At 36.8% G+C, this 16,070-nt stretch overlaps 1 protein-coding gene across 5 annotated transcripts in view; it reads right to left on the reverse strand.

Moving 5' to 3' along the window:
* Positions 1-8,790: 8,790 nt before the first annotated feature.
* Positions 8,791-16,070, reverse strand: part of NUF2 (NUF2 component of NDC80 kinetochore complex) — a 31,049-nt gene continuing 23,769 nt past the window's right edge. For all 5 annotated transcript variants that reach the window (XM_081216521.1, XM_081216518.1, XM_081216520.1 and 2 more), the window contains 2 exons: positions 15,419-15,554; positions 8,791-9,230 (listed from right to left, as the gene is read on the reverse strand). In XM_081216521.1, the coding sequence (XP_081072647.1) occupies positions 9,096-9,230; positions 15,419-15,554 (271 nt within the window). In that variant the 3' untranslated portion in view covers positions 8,791-9,095. The remainder of the gene's footprint in view (positions 9,231-15,418; positions 15,555-16,070) is intronic.

Raw genomic sequence — 16,070 nt, forward strand, 5'->3', positions numbered from 1 at the left:
GTATGCCATTCAACAATATGCCTACATATTGTTAGGGATGCTTCATCTAGGCAGTAAAAGTATAAAGAAATTCATGGAAATAATAAATATCAATTTCAGGATAATCGTTATCTGAGAGCAGTGACTGGGGCTTGTCATCATGGCGGGCTATGGAAAGGGCTTCGATTGTATTGCTAATATCTTCATTTTTAAGTTGGGGGATGGTCCATGGATGTTCATTATTATTCACAATGTAGTAGCCTTGTATGTTTCTGAAACATAATATCTTTCTTAAAGGAAAACAAAAACGTCTTTATGCTCAGTCGTTATGTAAAGATTTTGAGTATTAAATGTTACAACCAAATTTTAAAAAAACAAACTAAAGAGTCTGCCTGACATTCTGAATATCCAGAATAGATTCCACTTGCTGATGACAAAGTAAGCACATTAGCGATTTTTCATTACATTGAGAATAGTGCTGGTGACTGTGATTTGGTGAAGTATGAATTAAAACATAGCCTTCATTGATGTTGTGTCAGGGTTTCTGGGCTAGGGCCCCGTGTCAGATGATTATAATTTCTTAGTAGAAATTCACTTTTAACCAGGGGGGAAAAAAAAAGATGGTGACCTTAGGGAAAATAGAAAATTAAAACTAGTTTTATCCAGAAGAGTTAAGGAAAACTTCTCAGTGGATACTTACAAATGTGACTATGATTCCTAGTCTTCTTCCACTATAGCAGTGCCACCTAACCTCACATGGCGATGACCTGTTCTAAAGACTTTGAGGGGATACGTCTCTTGGGGTTGATGAAAGCAGGACTACATTGGAGGAACTAGTTTACTCTGAAATCGCCTTTGGGAGGAGTCACTCTTTGGGGCATGCTATGTAGCTATCAAATCATTGGGACTAGTGTAGGGCAGGCTGGTCTGGAGTCCTCAAGGAAAAAGTGCAGACAACCAAGACATATATGGGACATGGTAATCCCAGACTGCCAAAATAGAAACAAGGGTGGGAAAAGATCCATATTTGTATCTTATAAAGGCATCAAACTGGGCATCCCAAATCCATATTTGTGTTTCTTATATAGACCCCCCAGCTAAAGAGCCAAACAGAGCTTCCCAAAGTTTTCAGATCTAAATTTCTGGAATTTCACCTGGTTTGTAGAGTTCAGGCTATGGGTTCCTAAATTCTAGAAATATGGTTAATATGAGTTTGCTTTTATTAAAAGTTCAAAGAGGGGCTTCCCTGGTGGTGCAGTGGTTGAGAGTCCACCTGCCGATGCAGGAGACACGGGTTCGTGCCCTGGTCCAGGAAGACCCCACATGCCGCGGAGCGGCTGGGCCCGTGAGCCATGACCGCTGAGCCTGCGCATCCGGAGCCTGTGCTCCGCAACGGGAGAGGCCACAACAGTGAGAGGCCCACGTACGGCAAAAAAAAAAAAAAAAAAAAAAAAAGTTCAAAGAGGATCAGATCCTATTTGGAAGCAAATTTTTTAAATAACTAAATAAATCTTTAATATTTCTAAGTGCAAATATAGAGAATGTACAGTCACAGAGGGCCTTAGAACATCAACTATTTCCTTGATACATTGTTACATAGTTAAAAGTCACAACTGGGGGAACTCAAGCCCAAACCCTATGGTTTGCTTTGTTTTTCCTTTTCATATACCTACAAAAGGGGAGGGCTAAGTGTGACTTTGGGGCTAAGTGTGTAGAAAGGAGAAGGGCTTTTTCCCTGGCTTCTGCAGATGGCTGGGGAGTGAGGGAAGGAAGCATACCTCTGGTCAGATGTCCTGCAGAGGCATACCTCTGGGTGGGTAAGGCATGCGGAGCTCTGGCTTTTGTTCCCCACCCGCCTTTCTGAGCAGCTGGAAAAATAATCTTCGCTTACAGAAAGTTTGGTAGTTTCCTTCACCCTGAACATAAAAGGTAAGCAAAAACAGAAAAAAAAAAAAAAAAAGTCAGCCTTCTCTGTACTGGTAGAGGATGGGAGAGATTTCTTCAGAAGTGTCTGGGACCTGGTAACCTAATTTGTTAGACAGCAATAGATAATTAATAAAGGATTTGGGCAAAAAATGAGTAATAACATTTGGGTGGAGAGAAAGTCCTTAAGAGTTGACAATGTTCACAGACACTTCTTGAGAGCAGGAATTATCTTTTTCACTTGACTTCTTCCAGTGTACATACTCATATGGCATCTGGTATAAAGTGGACTCTTAGTAAATGACCATTGAGATATTGATTGAAGATGAGGCCTAAATTCTGTGAAAGTAAAGGGAGCCCAACCATGGATACGAGTAAGGGAGCAAATAGGGCTTCGTGTAATATATATGTCGAGGGAGACCAACCATCTGGGTTCTCTCAGAAGCCAGTTTCCTGGAATATGGGGTATTCAGAGCTAAAACTGGGACAGTGAGAGAACTAAAGGAACCCTTCTAAGAAAAATGGAAAATTAATAGGAGAACTTAACAAGGGGCAGCCTTAGCACCTTTGAATACAGTGGGGTTTCTTCACCAAATATTATTTTGCTTCCATTGTATGCTAAATTCTGTAGATTAAAAGATAAATTACAGTCTCTGGCTTGAAAGAGCACTGATATAAAGTTTCCTTGATTACATGAGGACAAATTTGCCTCTGAGATAAAATGCAATTGATTTCTGAGAACTTTTAAAAAGATATTAATATTTCTATAACATTTTCTTCTTCAAGTCTAGTCTAAAAGATGGTTTTAAGCACCTCAGTGTTTTCTGAATCCTTTCTGAGGTATGCCTGGTGGCATACCCGAGAGCAATAAATAAACATTACTAGTGGGTAGGTCATAATCATGAGTATCTTGTGTTTTTTTCTCATTAGATTATATTTCTTTCAAATTGTAAAATCTCACCTAGCATCTGCTGCAGCCATTTTTGTCACATCTATTTCTTGGATTTCACTCGTAATAATAGCCATTTACAAAGAGTGCTAAGTAGCTCACAATTATTTTCTGATTTAATTCTTACAAGAACTTTGTGAAATAAAGACTACTATAATCCCTAATTTACAGATGAGGAACTCAAGGCTCAATGCCATTCTGTAACATGACCCAGTTTACACAGCTGGTAAGTTGCAAACATGGAATTTGAAAGTCTCTCCAAAACGCACATTCTTCACCACTCACTAAATACCTCATCCTAATAATTGCTAACACAATATAAAGTGCTGGGCTATGCACTGGGTGCTGTGTCAAGGATTTTACATATACCATCTCTTTTGAAGGGCAAAGAACTTGGTGATATGAATGTGGAATCAATGAGGAGAGACAGGAGGGCTATTGACTTCGGTATTCAAAGTGTGGTCTGTGGTTCAGCAGCATCGGTATCACTCAGGACCTTTTCAGAAATGCAGGATCTCAGGTCCCACCCAAACCAGCTGAATGAGAATCTGTATTTTAATAAGATCTCTAGGTGACTTGTAAGCACAATGTGCTCCTACTGCTGTGGAAGACCTATGAAAAAAACCTATCCCCAGCTGTGGGTGGATTTCTTTACTGCAGTGGTTCTCTAAGTGGGATCCCTGAACCAGGAGTGTCAGCTTCACCTGGGCACTTGATTGAAATGAACATTCTAGAATCCCACCCCAGACCTTTTGAATGAGAAACTGGGGCAGCAATCTGTCTTAGCCCTCCATGTGATTCTGATAAAATCTGAGCTTTGAGAACCCTCCTCCAAACGCCAAACAGTCCTCACACTTATGCTCAACCTGGAAAGAGGAGTCAGCAGTGACACCCTGTGGAGCCAAGGGAAGCTTGCACGTTTTCTGTGAGTGTACCTGCTATTTTCCCCTGGTAAGATAAAACCGTCATGATCTGTGTTTTTTGCACTGAAAATGCAAAGCTGATTTCTTTCCCTGTAAACTATTTGCTTTAGGATCCTGCATTCATTTTGGTCAAGCAGACTAGAGTTTTTAATTCAGCAAACATTTATTCATTCATCACCAAGTAGGTGTAAAGGACTGCCAATAGAGGTTGTGCAGAAAATAGAAAACATATCAGATTGGCCCCTGGAGCAATCTACTACCAGTTATGTTTGTAACAGCACCAGCTACCATGTGAGTATTTGCTGTGTAGCAGGCGGTGTGCTGTTTTATAAAACTCACTCAATCCTTATGAGCTATAGATGTATTTATTATCCTCATTTTATAAGAAAAGAAATGTAAATACTGACTCGGAAGTGTATGCTTTTAATCAAACAGCAGAGCTTCTTTTTTTTTTTTTTTTTTTTTGGTACGCGGGCCTCTCACTGTTGTGGCCTCTCCCGTTGCGGAGCACAGGCTCCGGACGTGCAGGCCCAGCAGCCATGACTCACGGGCCCAGCCGCTCCACGGCATGTGGGATCTTCCCGGACTGGGGCACGAACCTGTGTCCCCTGCATCGGCAGGTGGACTCTCAACCACTGCGCCACCAGGGAAGCCCACAGCAGAGCTTCTTAAAGTGATCTCCAAAGATCATTGTTACAAGAACTTAGTGCACTTGTTTCAAGTGTAGATTCCTAGAGACCCACCAAATCAAGACATGTTTAACAAGTACCCCAGGCAAATATTACACACACTAGTTTGGGAACTACTATACCACACCACACTGCCTCCATCAAAGTACTGGCCTTCAAAGTATTATGGATCTTACCCTGAAATGGGTTAGCATCAAAGATTTGTAAAGCAGTGGCAAAGAGATGATTAAATTTGTATTTTAGGGAGATCTATGTAGTGGCAGTATGAATGGATTAGAGGAGGCTGGTGGTAGTAGAGACTGACTTTATCATCTTATCAGAAAAAAAGCATGTCACACTGAGACATCAATGGCAGGTGGTGGTCTAGGGTTCATTCCCTAAGTGACTTGCTCATTGTTTTATGAGTATCTCAAATTCTTGTCTCAGGAAAGTTCAGTTGTAAGAGTTGCATGGAATCTGAGCTAGAAATCCTGAACAAGTACTAGGAAGATAACTTAGACAAGATAATCTAAAAAAGATAATAAAATAGGGTCAGGATTGGAGCTTTGGCCTAAGGATCATCCTTTTAGCAAACTTTTAAAATAATTTTAAGATACTGTTTAGAACCTATTTCAATTCTATAGATTTCAACAATTCAATAGATTGTCTTTAAGTTTTTGACAATTTTTTGAGTTACTATCACTTTAAAACTTTTCAGCTTTGATGCTTCAAATATTAAAATCGAGTTATTCTAGCATTGGTTATACAAGTTGTGTTATGCCCCCTGGTGGCAATATGGATAGGAAGATGAGAAACATATTTCTATCAAAGGAGAGCCAACTTAATTGAAATAGGTGGCAGGCCCTGAACCTGAAATGGAATTTCATATAAAACTTTTCTGGTCTTACTAAAAATAGGAAACATCCCGTTAAACTAAAATCAGATGTATTAACTTCAGCCTTATGAAGGTGCATATTTCAATTTCCCTTGCTTTGTCATAAAATGGATTAGCTCCTTGAAATATGTCAGTTGAACTTGAAATTAAATATTTGCTCTACATATAGCTAATAAGTAGCTGGACTCATAAAAGATAACTAAAGTCTATATAGACACAGAATTTCCCTCAAGATCAGGCCTCAGCATATGTCGCATATACACGATGCCACTGCCTTCTTTCAGAGCATTCATTTCCCTATATTAATAAACTTTTAAAGGTTACATAGCCCAAACAGTCATTTCCAAGAAGGTGTTAGAAAAAAGTTCTAAATTTTGTCATTTGTTCTCCAATCAAAACAGCCAAATATAGGTTTTAATGTGGATTGTACTGAGGGCTTCTTAATTAAGGCTTTTATCTGTTTGGGGGCAAAAAAAGATGAGAGTGAAGATACTGAACTACTAGAACGTCTGTTGATGTTTGATGTGAAAAAAATGCATGAAAGATAAGTATTTCTTCTTGGATTAAGATAACTTGGCCTCAATGGCTATATTATTTGGTCATAGGAGAGAAAAATGGCTATTCCTTAAGTAAACAAAGTGGCTAACCAGGTGCCTGGCACTACGTTATACTATTAGTACTAAAAAAAGAGACACAGTCACTGGCCTCAAGAAACATGAAGCCTAGCACAGTGGAGGATGTGTAAAAAATTATAGTATAATGATACAAGTTATAGTGAAAATAATAACAGAAGAAAAGGAAAACTTGACATTTAAAGAGGTATTATAGCTGTAGTTCGGGTGGAGACTTGAAAAATGCACATTTTCCAGTTGGACATACAAAAGAAAAATTGTGAGAAGAAATGTGAAAACACACAGAAGTGTGAGGTGCTAAGGAAGCTAAAACAGTTCAGTATTACTTGAGGATAAAGTTCAAATGAAAACTGGCAAGAGAAAAGACATGAGAGTCTAGAGTATGAAGGGTCTTGAAACTCATGCAAACTTCTCCTGTAAGTGACAGGTCCCAAGACTGCCTCGGTTCATGAAGCCCTTAGTGTATCAGAAATTCTTTTACTGTGCCCCTTGGCCAAAAAAATCAAAAAACAAGAAACTTAACAGTTCCATTATCAAGCAGTTTCAAGTATCAAGTTGAACCTAAGTTCAAACAACTTAATAGGTATTTATACCCTAGCAATGTGCATTTAAGAAAGAAAAACACACAAACTGAAAGAATATTTTTATTCTACTCTTAGATAGCCAATTATTAATTGAATGTGCATGCCTATCTGGCACTGTACAAATTCTCAAACCCTGAAATCATATTGGATATTGCCAGCCTCATTTCTTATTCCATAATGATTTTCATGTGATATGTGATTTGTATCACAGCAAATGCCAAAAACCCGGCTTCATAAAGATATATCATTGAAAGGAATGTAGTGTGATCTAATATTGAAACTGTGAACTGCCTTGAGCTAGTAGTTTGCATTGGTGTACAACAGACAGCAACTAGACAGCAACTATCACTGTTTTCTTTGCAAATTTAAATATTGCATGGTTTCTCTGAGTTCACTACGGCACCCGAGCAGCACAATTTGAAAATCTAAAAAACTTTGTAAAACTTACTGACATAATCTAATTTGCATGTTTAGAATAACCTAATATCTTTGTAGAGGTGGGTTAGAGACTGAAAGCCTGGTAAAAAAGATTACTGCAAGTACACCAGCTGAGAAATGATGATGATGTAAACTGCAACATGGGCAAAGATGTGAGAGAAGGAGACGGGTACATCAATGGAGCTCTTGCTAACTAAATGGATATAAAGGAGTGAGGGGTAGTGGCATAAGAAGGAAAGTGGGTGAGTTCCTTTTCCATAACATGTTTTTAAGTATTTTGATAATCATACTTGAATCTAATCGCTTGCACTCCTGTGTTTTATTTCATGCATGAAAAACATTACCCTGAGAAGGTCCATTAGGCTTCACCAGAATGCCAAAAGGTTAAAACCATTTACAGTCATTCCTCAGTATCTGCTGGAGATTGGTCCCAGGACCTACCTCAGATTTTGTCAACTTATGCTCTGGTCCTCTGTATCTGTGGTTCTGCATCCACAGATTCAACCAACTGTGGATCATGTAGTTCTATTGAAACAAATTCACGTAAAAGTGGACCCTTGCAGTTCAAAGCAGGGTTCTCAAGGGTAAACTGTACTGGCTATTGGATACCCAAGTCTGAAATTCCGGAAAAATATGACAAGTGCAACTAAATGTATATAATGCAGTAAAAGTTGCATGGATGTTTAATTCATGATTGAAGTGGTGGGTGTTGACAAAAGTTTTCAAGGAGCGGTACAGAGGTTGAGAAGAGAAGGAGGGTCAAGGGCAGAAGTCTAGAGAACATAAACCCTTCAGAGAAGAACAGAGAATGAGGCCCTCATAGAAAAACATTTAAAAGGAACAGACAGAGAATTAAGAGAACCGAGAGATCAGTGTTACTGAGGCAAAGGGAAAAAGTATTGGACAGGTAGAATGTAAGGACGATAAAGGTTAAAACACGTCCAGGGAATTTTGATAACTATTAATGTGATCTTAGAAAGTTCAGTGAATTAGTATGGAGAGAAGTAACAATGCCGTGATGGGCAGGGAATGAAGTAGAAGCACATGTATAGATTAGGTTTTCTAGAAATTTGGTTGTGGAAAAAGAAAAGAGCAAGAGCTGAAGGTGGAGATGGGTCCAGGGGAGTTAAAATTTTTTAAATATAAAATGAGAGACATGGTCATGTTTACACCCGTTACCTAGCCTCATAAACAGACCTTTCTATGGATTAAAATTCTATTTTAAATAAGCAAGAAAGGGATAGAGCAATAGCTCAGTTTTGTGTCCCAGCTCTTCCTCCCTGGACACCTAGCTCTTTCCACTCCTATTCCAGGGCTTTTCCTGTCACTGAAAGCCTACTCTCTACTTACCGTAGTATTTTAGTATTTCTGACAAAGAGAAAAGTACCTGGAACTCCAAATACCAATACTTAACATATACATATGTCTACCAGACATATACATGTCTACCATGGCACTGTTCTAAGCAGTTTGCACATTTTAACTTATTTTCCCCATAAAAATGCCATGGCATCAGTGAAGAAGTAGACTACCACACTCATACTTTCTCTTTTAAATAATTACATTAGAAAGTGTGGTACAGTAGAAACATTCCAGACCTCAGTCTCATACAGAGCACGGTTCAAATTTTGGCTCAGGACCTTCATAGTTACTTCATCTATAAAGTAGTTACAAAAATGTCTACCTAGAGTTGCTTGAGTGAAGATCAAATGAGATCCCACAATGCTTAGTGCAAAGTCAGGGTTCAATAATACTATACCTCTGTATGTCGACAAACAAAGCAGCAACAGCCATGATAATAACAGAGAAAAATTATATATTTCAAATGCAATTATTTCTGTTTTACTCCAACCACCACTTACAACAAGGAGCAGAGTAGAGACATGAATGGCTGCACAAGCCATTTTAATTTTAAGTTCATAAAAGTCTACATTAAATGCATTATCTTACAAAATAATAACCTATGAGGGTATATAAAAAATAACTGAGCCAACATTATTTGGTACTTTTGATACTTCCATTAACTTCAATTTAACTATTCCCTTTCTTAATATAAAATTAAAAATTGGCAAGCTATTTACAAAAAGACGTGTAATTTTGTTAATCAGGTTGACATTTTGAACATCTTTTTCTTCAGTTCAGCTGTTTTCTCATCTATTTTAGTATGACAGTCCTCTGTTGCCTTTTCAATGCCTTCATGGTATTTCTCCAAAGCAGCTTTCAAGCTGAGAAATATTTCCTAAGTAGAAAATGAAATATAATAAGAATTATTCCATGCAATGACCTAAACTAAAAATGAGTTACAAGAATTCCAAGTCTCGTTCATATTTATTAATAATATTTTAAAGTCTAAAGTACCTTATGCACATGTACACACTCGTATGCCTACTCTTATTAAGCTGTGCCGATGCATCAGAAACTCAGCTACTTAGAAAGAACAAAGCAGAGACATTAACAATGGCTTGAATTCCAAGACATTAGGAACATATTTTTCATCATCAAAGAAAAATTTTTTTTTGTTTTTTGTTTGTTTGTTTGTTTTTGCGGTACTCGGGCCTCTCACTGTTGTGGCCTCTCCTGTTGCGGAGCACAGGCTCCGGACGCGCAGGCTCAGCGGCCCTGGCGCACGGGCCCAGCCGCTCCGTGGCATGTGGGACCTTCCGGGACTGAGGCACGAACCCGTGTCCCCTGAATCGGCAGGCGGACTCTCAACCACTGCGCCACCAGGGAAGCCCAAAGAAAAATTTTTACTTTGGAGCTTTTCACGTTTACTTGGCAAATACCTAGATTACTGTACTCTGCACTTGACCCTGATCATTATTTAAATGATATGTAAACAGATTTAATAAGTAATCTATAGGACTGAGAAATATAGGAATACCTTTTAGAATTGTTTTAACAAACTGATCAGGCAGTCCTACTATAAGCAATCGTGAGTTTTCATACAAACCTATATGGATGTGTTAAGAATTAAGAAAAAATTACAAAACAATTTCTATAGACTGAATAAAATAATAAGTGAACCACTTTGCATACATTTTATTCTATCTCATACTCATCAAGTGTAATTTTGATCCGTTTATTATTGATTTTTCTTAAACAAAACAATTCTCAAACCTTGATACAAGAAAAAAGTAGTATTCTGAAAGATTATAAAAGGTGTTTCACCACTGAAATAAAACAGCAGGCCTTTTCCAATGGAAGGAAAAAGCAATAAATGGGTATAATGGGTATAAATGTTCTCAATTTTAAGTGCTGCTCCCATTAAACTTTTCTTAAACCCATAGTTTGGCCACTATTTATCTTAGTTTAAATTCTAGTGTAGATACTGTCAGATTTTAAGCAAATTATATAGATTATAATTTAATATAGTATGGATTCAAAATGTTCCAAAAAAGAACACTATTTCCAGAGACTGCCACCTATGCAAGTTTGAGAACTACTGCTCTAGATTAAGCGAATATAAATAGATGCTTAAGGCTAAACATTTTCCCCAAATCTAAACATAGATCATTATTAAATCCTAATACAAAAATAGAAGAGGGTATTTAGATTCCCAAGATCTAAGTCAGGCATCAAATTACTACAACTATGATGGAATATTAATCATTAGGAAAATAAATCAAAAGTTTTTGATACCTTTATTTCTTAAATCTTGTAGGAAAAATAAGGTGAATTAGTTGCTATCTTATGTAAACACCATTTAAAAAAATCAGCACATTTCAGCAGCTACAGATCAATTTAATTTCCTGGATCTATAGAGATATGTATTTATTCATTCCAAAAAGAAAGCTGAATAAATTTGGTAGAAAGACATTACTCATTAGAAACTATTAAAATGAAGTGTGGTTAAATAAAGATATACAATCTGCAAATATCTGAACCAACCATTTCAACACACTCAGAGGAACAATTTTCTCCTGAGAACACCTATATTCTCAAGGAGGAACCAAATCCTACAGGTAGAGCCACAATAAATGAATGAAACATTAAAGCCCAATTCCACTGGCACATCCATAGAAGCAAACAAACATTTGAAGTTCTAAGCCAACCCTCACAGGATATTAATAGCAATAGATCACAGCCCTCACAAAAGCTACATATTTCAATTTCTAATTAAATTCTGTATCCAAGTGGAACTTTATCATATTCATTCACATAATAAGTAAGTCTTACTGTGATAGCTTGGCTGAAGTTAAAATATTTTTAAACTCAAACTCTAGTTCTACAGTGCCTAACATGACAACCACTAGGGACACGTGATTATTTAAATTTACATTTAAACAGCTACATGTTCCTCAGTTGCACTTGCCACACTTCAAGTGCTCAGTAGCTACATGTACCTAATGGCTACCGTACTGAGCAGTACAGAACATTCCTAGCAGTAAGTTCTTTGGACAGCATTGGTCTAGGTAATTATCTCACTTTTCAAATCAGAGAAATTCAAGATGACATAATATCCATGGACTTTTATGGCCAGTGTAGCCATTTACCCACCAAGTATGTATTAATTCATCAACTAATATATTACTGAGTACCTTCTACAAGTAGCACTGTAAATAGTACAACAGTACAATGGAACATGCAGTTATGCTCTCTACTCTAAAAAAACATACAATCCAGACCAGACTGGATACTGAGCACTAAAAATATAGCTGGTATAAACAAGGAACTAAATTTTAAATTTTATTTCATTTTAATTAATTTAAAAGTAAATGTAAATAGCGACATGTTGCTAGTAGCTATCCCACTGGACAGCACAGATCAGAATAGACTAAAAATGCTATAGTATTTGAGAAGGAGAGAAATCAAAGATATCTGAAAGGAGTCAGAGAAAGTTATATTGAGAATACACTTTCCATTAAACCTTAAACAATCAAAATGATTAGCTTAGATACAAAACTTTAAAAATCCTAGAAGGTAGGGATCATGCCTTCCTTGTTCATACTTACTCCCAGAATCAAATATAAAGGCTGGCACCTAGTAGGTGCATAGACCATTTGTTGAATGACTGACTAAATGCATGAATAACTACAGGAAAACAGGGAGTTCCTGTTTTAAATGAGAAAGTGTAGTAATAAGAGTGATATTTTAGCAGGTTAAATTTGGTAATACTTAGGATTCAGGGCAGATTTGATGCAGGAGAATCTTAAGTCAAGGAAGAAATTTAGCCAGTTTTTGCTGGAAATCGTGAGTATTAGAAAATTATGTGATAGAAGTATGATTAGAAAGGGGTTATTATGAACAGTATCAATGACATTATCTTGGTGATTGGATATCAGGATTATCTAAAGAAAATGCAAAATTGCAATTCTTTGTGATATTTTGAAAATGATGATGCCGCTGAAGAATATGAAGAAACTAAGTGAAAGAGAAAGGAAAAGGGAAGGGGAAAGAGAGAGAGACAGAGCGGGAAGGAGAAAGTGAGGAAGAGGAAAGACACTAAAGATGTTGAATGTAATTTAATAATTGTTTATTTTTGTTGTGATAAGCTAATCCATTGAAAATATCCATGAGGCAGCTAAAATAAGGAGTAGAGTTGAGGTAGACAGAACAGGAAACAGATTTTTGAAAGCTATCTAAATAAAGATGATGATTGAAACTAGAAGAGATGAAATATCTATGGAAAAGAATATTTAGCGAAAAAAAGGATATGATGATCATTAGGGTCCAACAGAATTACACAAAGAACAGTTTGGCAATCTTAACATATCCTTCTTTCCTTTTCATGAAAGATGATTATGAAGTAAGCTAAAGAGGGTTCTTTGACAAAATATATCTTGATTTCACCAGGGGACTTAGAGACTCTCCCAAGCTATTTTGGAACAAATGGATATCACAGTGTTGTCTGGGTAAAGGTATGGTTAGAACAACTTAGCAAGTTGAACAACTGTATCCAAAGTTTTGATCAATAGTTCTATGCCATTCTGAAGGAAGAAATACAACCCAGCAAAGGGCCCAGTTCTACTCAACATTTATCTCCCCTGGAGCAAAAGGCATGCTGGTCAAATTTGTAGGTGATGCTAAGCCACAAGAAATAGTTAATGTGAATGATACATAGATTTAAACTGACCTCGAAATTTTGGAAATCTAGGTGGAAATAAATAACATGAAACCTAAAATAAATAACAGTAAAATCCAGAATTAAAATTTCAAAAAAATAGTTGCATTAAAGTGTGGTGAAAAAATTTTAAGTTGGCAGAACCTCATATGAAAAAGACAGAGGTCCTTTAATTGATCACAAGCACAATATGAGCCAAGGGCAAGATGCTGCTGCTAAAAATCCAACCCAGTATTATGCTTCATTAACAGCAGCCTTGTGCCCTGGGGCTGGTCACACCATTACTTGGAAGACTATGTTTAGTACTGGGTTCTACATTTTAAACAGAATAAAAAAAGCAGGAAACAGAGTAGAGAGGACAGTAAACAGAATAATGAATCTGAAAATTAAACTATATAAAGAATGGCTGGAAAACTAGGGCTAATTAACCTGGATGAGAAGGCTGAAAGAACCCATGATCTTTACCCTCAAATGTCTTAAGTACAGTTTTATTCAGTAGAAGAGGATACAGATTTGTTCCAGAGAGGTGCTCTTGGTTCACTAGAGTACAGAAATGAAAATTTTTAAACTCAAAATAAGAAGTAACATTTTAATAACTATAGCTGTCCTAGTAGAACAGCTTGGGTAGTGATGAGCTTTATAATATTGAAAACAATGAAGCAGAACACATCAGTGGTTCTCAAGAGCCATGCGAAAAAATTTAGGCTCATGGGCCCCAGTGCTGGTAATTCTAATATATTTTGGTGGGGGGTTGCTCATCTTTAAATTCATCGTTGACTTCTACTACATGGTTAATTTTAAGAAACAGCATGCTAGATGGCTTTCCAATTTTACAAATATTTATGGAAAGCATACTACATATAAGGCAGCATTCTAGGCATGGTTTGACATGACATACTAAGGTAAAAAATAAGATTGCTGTTGTTGAGAAACTTAAAATGTTATTGGCAAGACATATATGCACAAAACTAAAAGGAATTTAAGGCAGGCACAGGCACCTTTTATGACCTATAGACAAAAGGTACTTACATTAGTAACTGGTTTATTAATTGTATCTGACCATGTGATAACAAATAAATATCTGCTCATTTGATTTAGTTAAGAAGTAGGATTAAATATCTCCCAAGGTCTTTCTAACCCCCATTCTAGAGATAAACAGAGGGCCAAAGGCTTGGTAGATATCCAGTTAAGGGGCAGAAAAAAAAATAGTAGTTGGAATGTAGAAAGAAAAGGAAGAATAGAAAAAATCAGGACAGTGTACTGGACAGACCATGGGAGGGGAAACCCAGCCATTTTCTTTTTCTTTCTTCCATTCCTTTCTTTCTTTCCTTCCTTTCAAAGTAGCCTTGAGACAATCCTCACTATGTATATATACACTTACATGTGCACGAGCTAACAATCTAATATTTCAGAGGATAAAAAAGTTCCTGAGAACAAGAGGGGATTGCCTACTGTGGTTCTTTTAGTATTAAGAATCCTTGCAAATTAAATGTGAATGGTGAAAGGTAATGATAGCATGTTTAAATATCTTTCAGGTTTCAGAGGTTTAGGATAAAATATTAATGTAGGCAAGATGAAGAATGAGAAAAAAAGAAGCCAAGGGATTTTACACGATAAAGGGCTGTTTTTAGTGACTTCTGGTAGAGCAGTTTGGGACAATCTTGAGGACACTGGACAAACTTTAAAGGTTAAGGATAGAATGAGATGTGATAAAGGTAGCAGGAATAGACTACTTTTTTGGGTCTTTGGCAGTCAACAAAAAAAAGAGAAATAAACATAATAAACATATTATGTTTGGCACTATACTGACATTTTGGAAGATAAAAATGTAGAAGACAAGATGCCTGTCCACATTAAACTTGAGACTGTTTATGAAACAATAAAATAAATACACTTGAAACAAGCAGAGTAACTTTAGGTAATTATGATAAAGTTATCATTAAAAAAAAACCTCAAAATACCGGTAACAACTCAAATACATTTAATACTGATGATAAGAAATACTTTTGAGATCCTTTTATCAGGAAAAAATGCAAAAATTTTTTAGAAGACTACTTTAAATCACCATCTAAATTTATGTATCAAAAAAATTCAGAACCTTTATGGAGCACCTACTCGCATTGCAAAGCACGATTCTAGGTGCTAACAGGGAAAAAAGGCAAGGAAAAAAAAGGTATGAGGAGACATACATGCAAACTATCCCAGGGTAATGGAAAAGGTGCTATAAATGGAAATAAAAGCAACAGACCTGAGGGGTCAATTTCTACTCTGGAGAACTGACAAAGTCTTCAAAATGAGGATGACATAATTTACATTTTAAACTTGTGACATTATCTGAAATTAATTTCTTATGAACATATACTCACCTGAGACTTCAGTTTCTCCCTTTCAGCAGCATCTTTTAGTTGTTGAATTCCAAATTTAATTTTTTGGATTTCTTGATTAATTGTGGTTACTCGCTCATAGACAGCACCTCTTTTTTCTTGAACTTTATTGCAATCTCTGAAGAAAAATAGAGACAGCTAAATTATAATTCCTCTTAAGCACCTAAACAGTCAAGCATTTAACTCTAATTGTGATTCCAAAGAGACTGTATTTGACTGACACACCTAAAACTCTTCTCAAGATACAAAAGCAAACATAAGAATCGCAGGGTGGCGCTATATTCAGGTCATGGCATAGAGTAAGCTCTTCCACACAAAGCTGTTATTTAACATGGAGATCTTAAGTCACATCTCCCCAGTTGTGCTCACTCATGTACTGGTGTTAGGAGTGCGAATCAACACAACTTTCCTGCAAGGCATGTGGCAACAAATTAAAACCCTCAGGTTCTGCCCTTTTGCTTCATCTGCATGAGGAGAGCAAAGGAAATCTTCAGACCATCCTAATACACCTCTCAGAGGCTGAAATAGTGTCATCTCGTAGACATATCTGGGGCATTCATTCTAAAAACACATTTTTGGAACTGATGGGAAGAAGACTCTACCAATAAAACACCCAAACATACTGGCCAACAAC

The sequence above is a fragment of the Mesoplodon bidens genome, assembly GCF_964165515.1.
Source record: "Mesoplodon bidens genome assembly, chromosome: 2".
Classification (NCBI taxonomy): Eukaryota; Metazoa; Chordata; class Mammalia; order Artiodactyla; family Ziphiidae; genus Mesoplodon; species Mesoplodon bidens.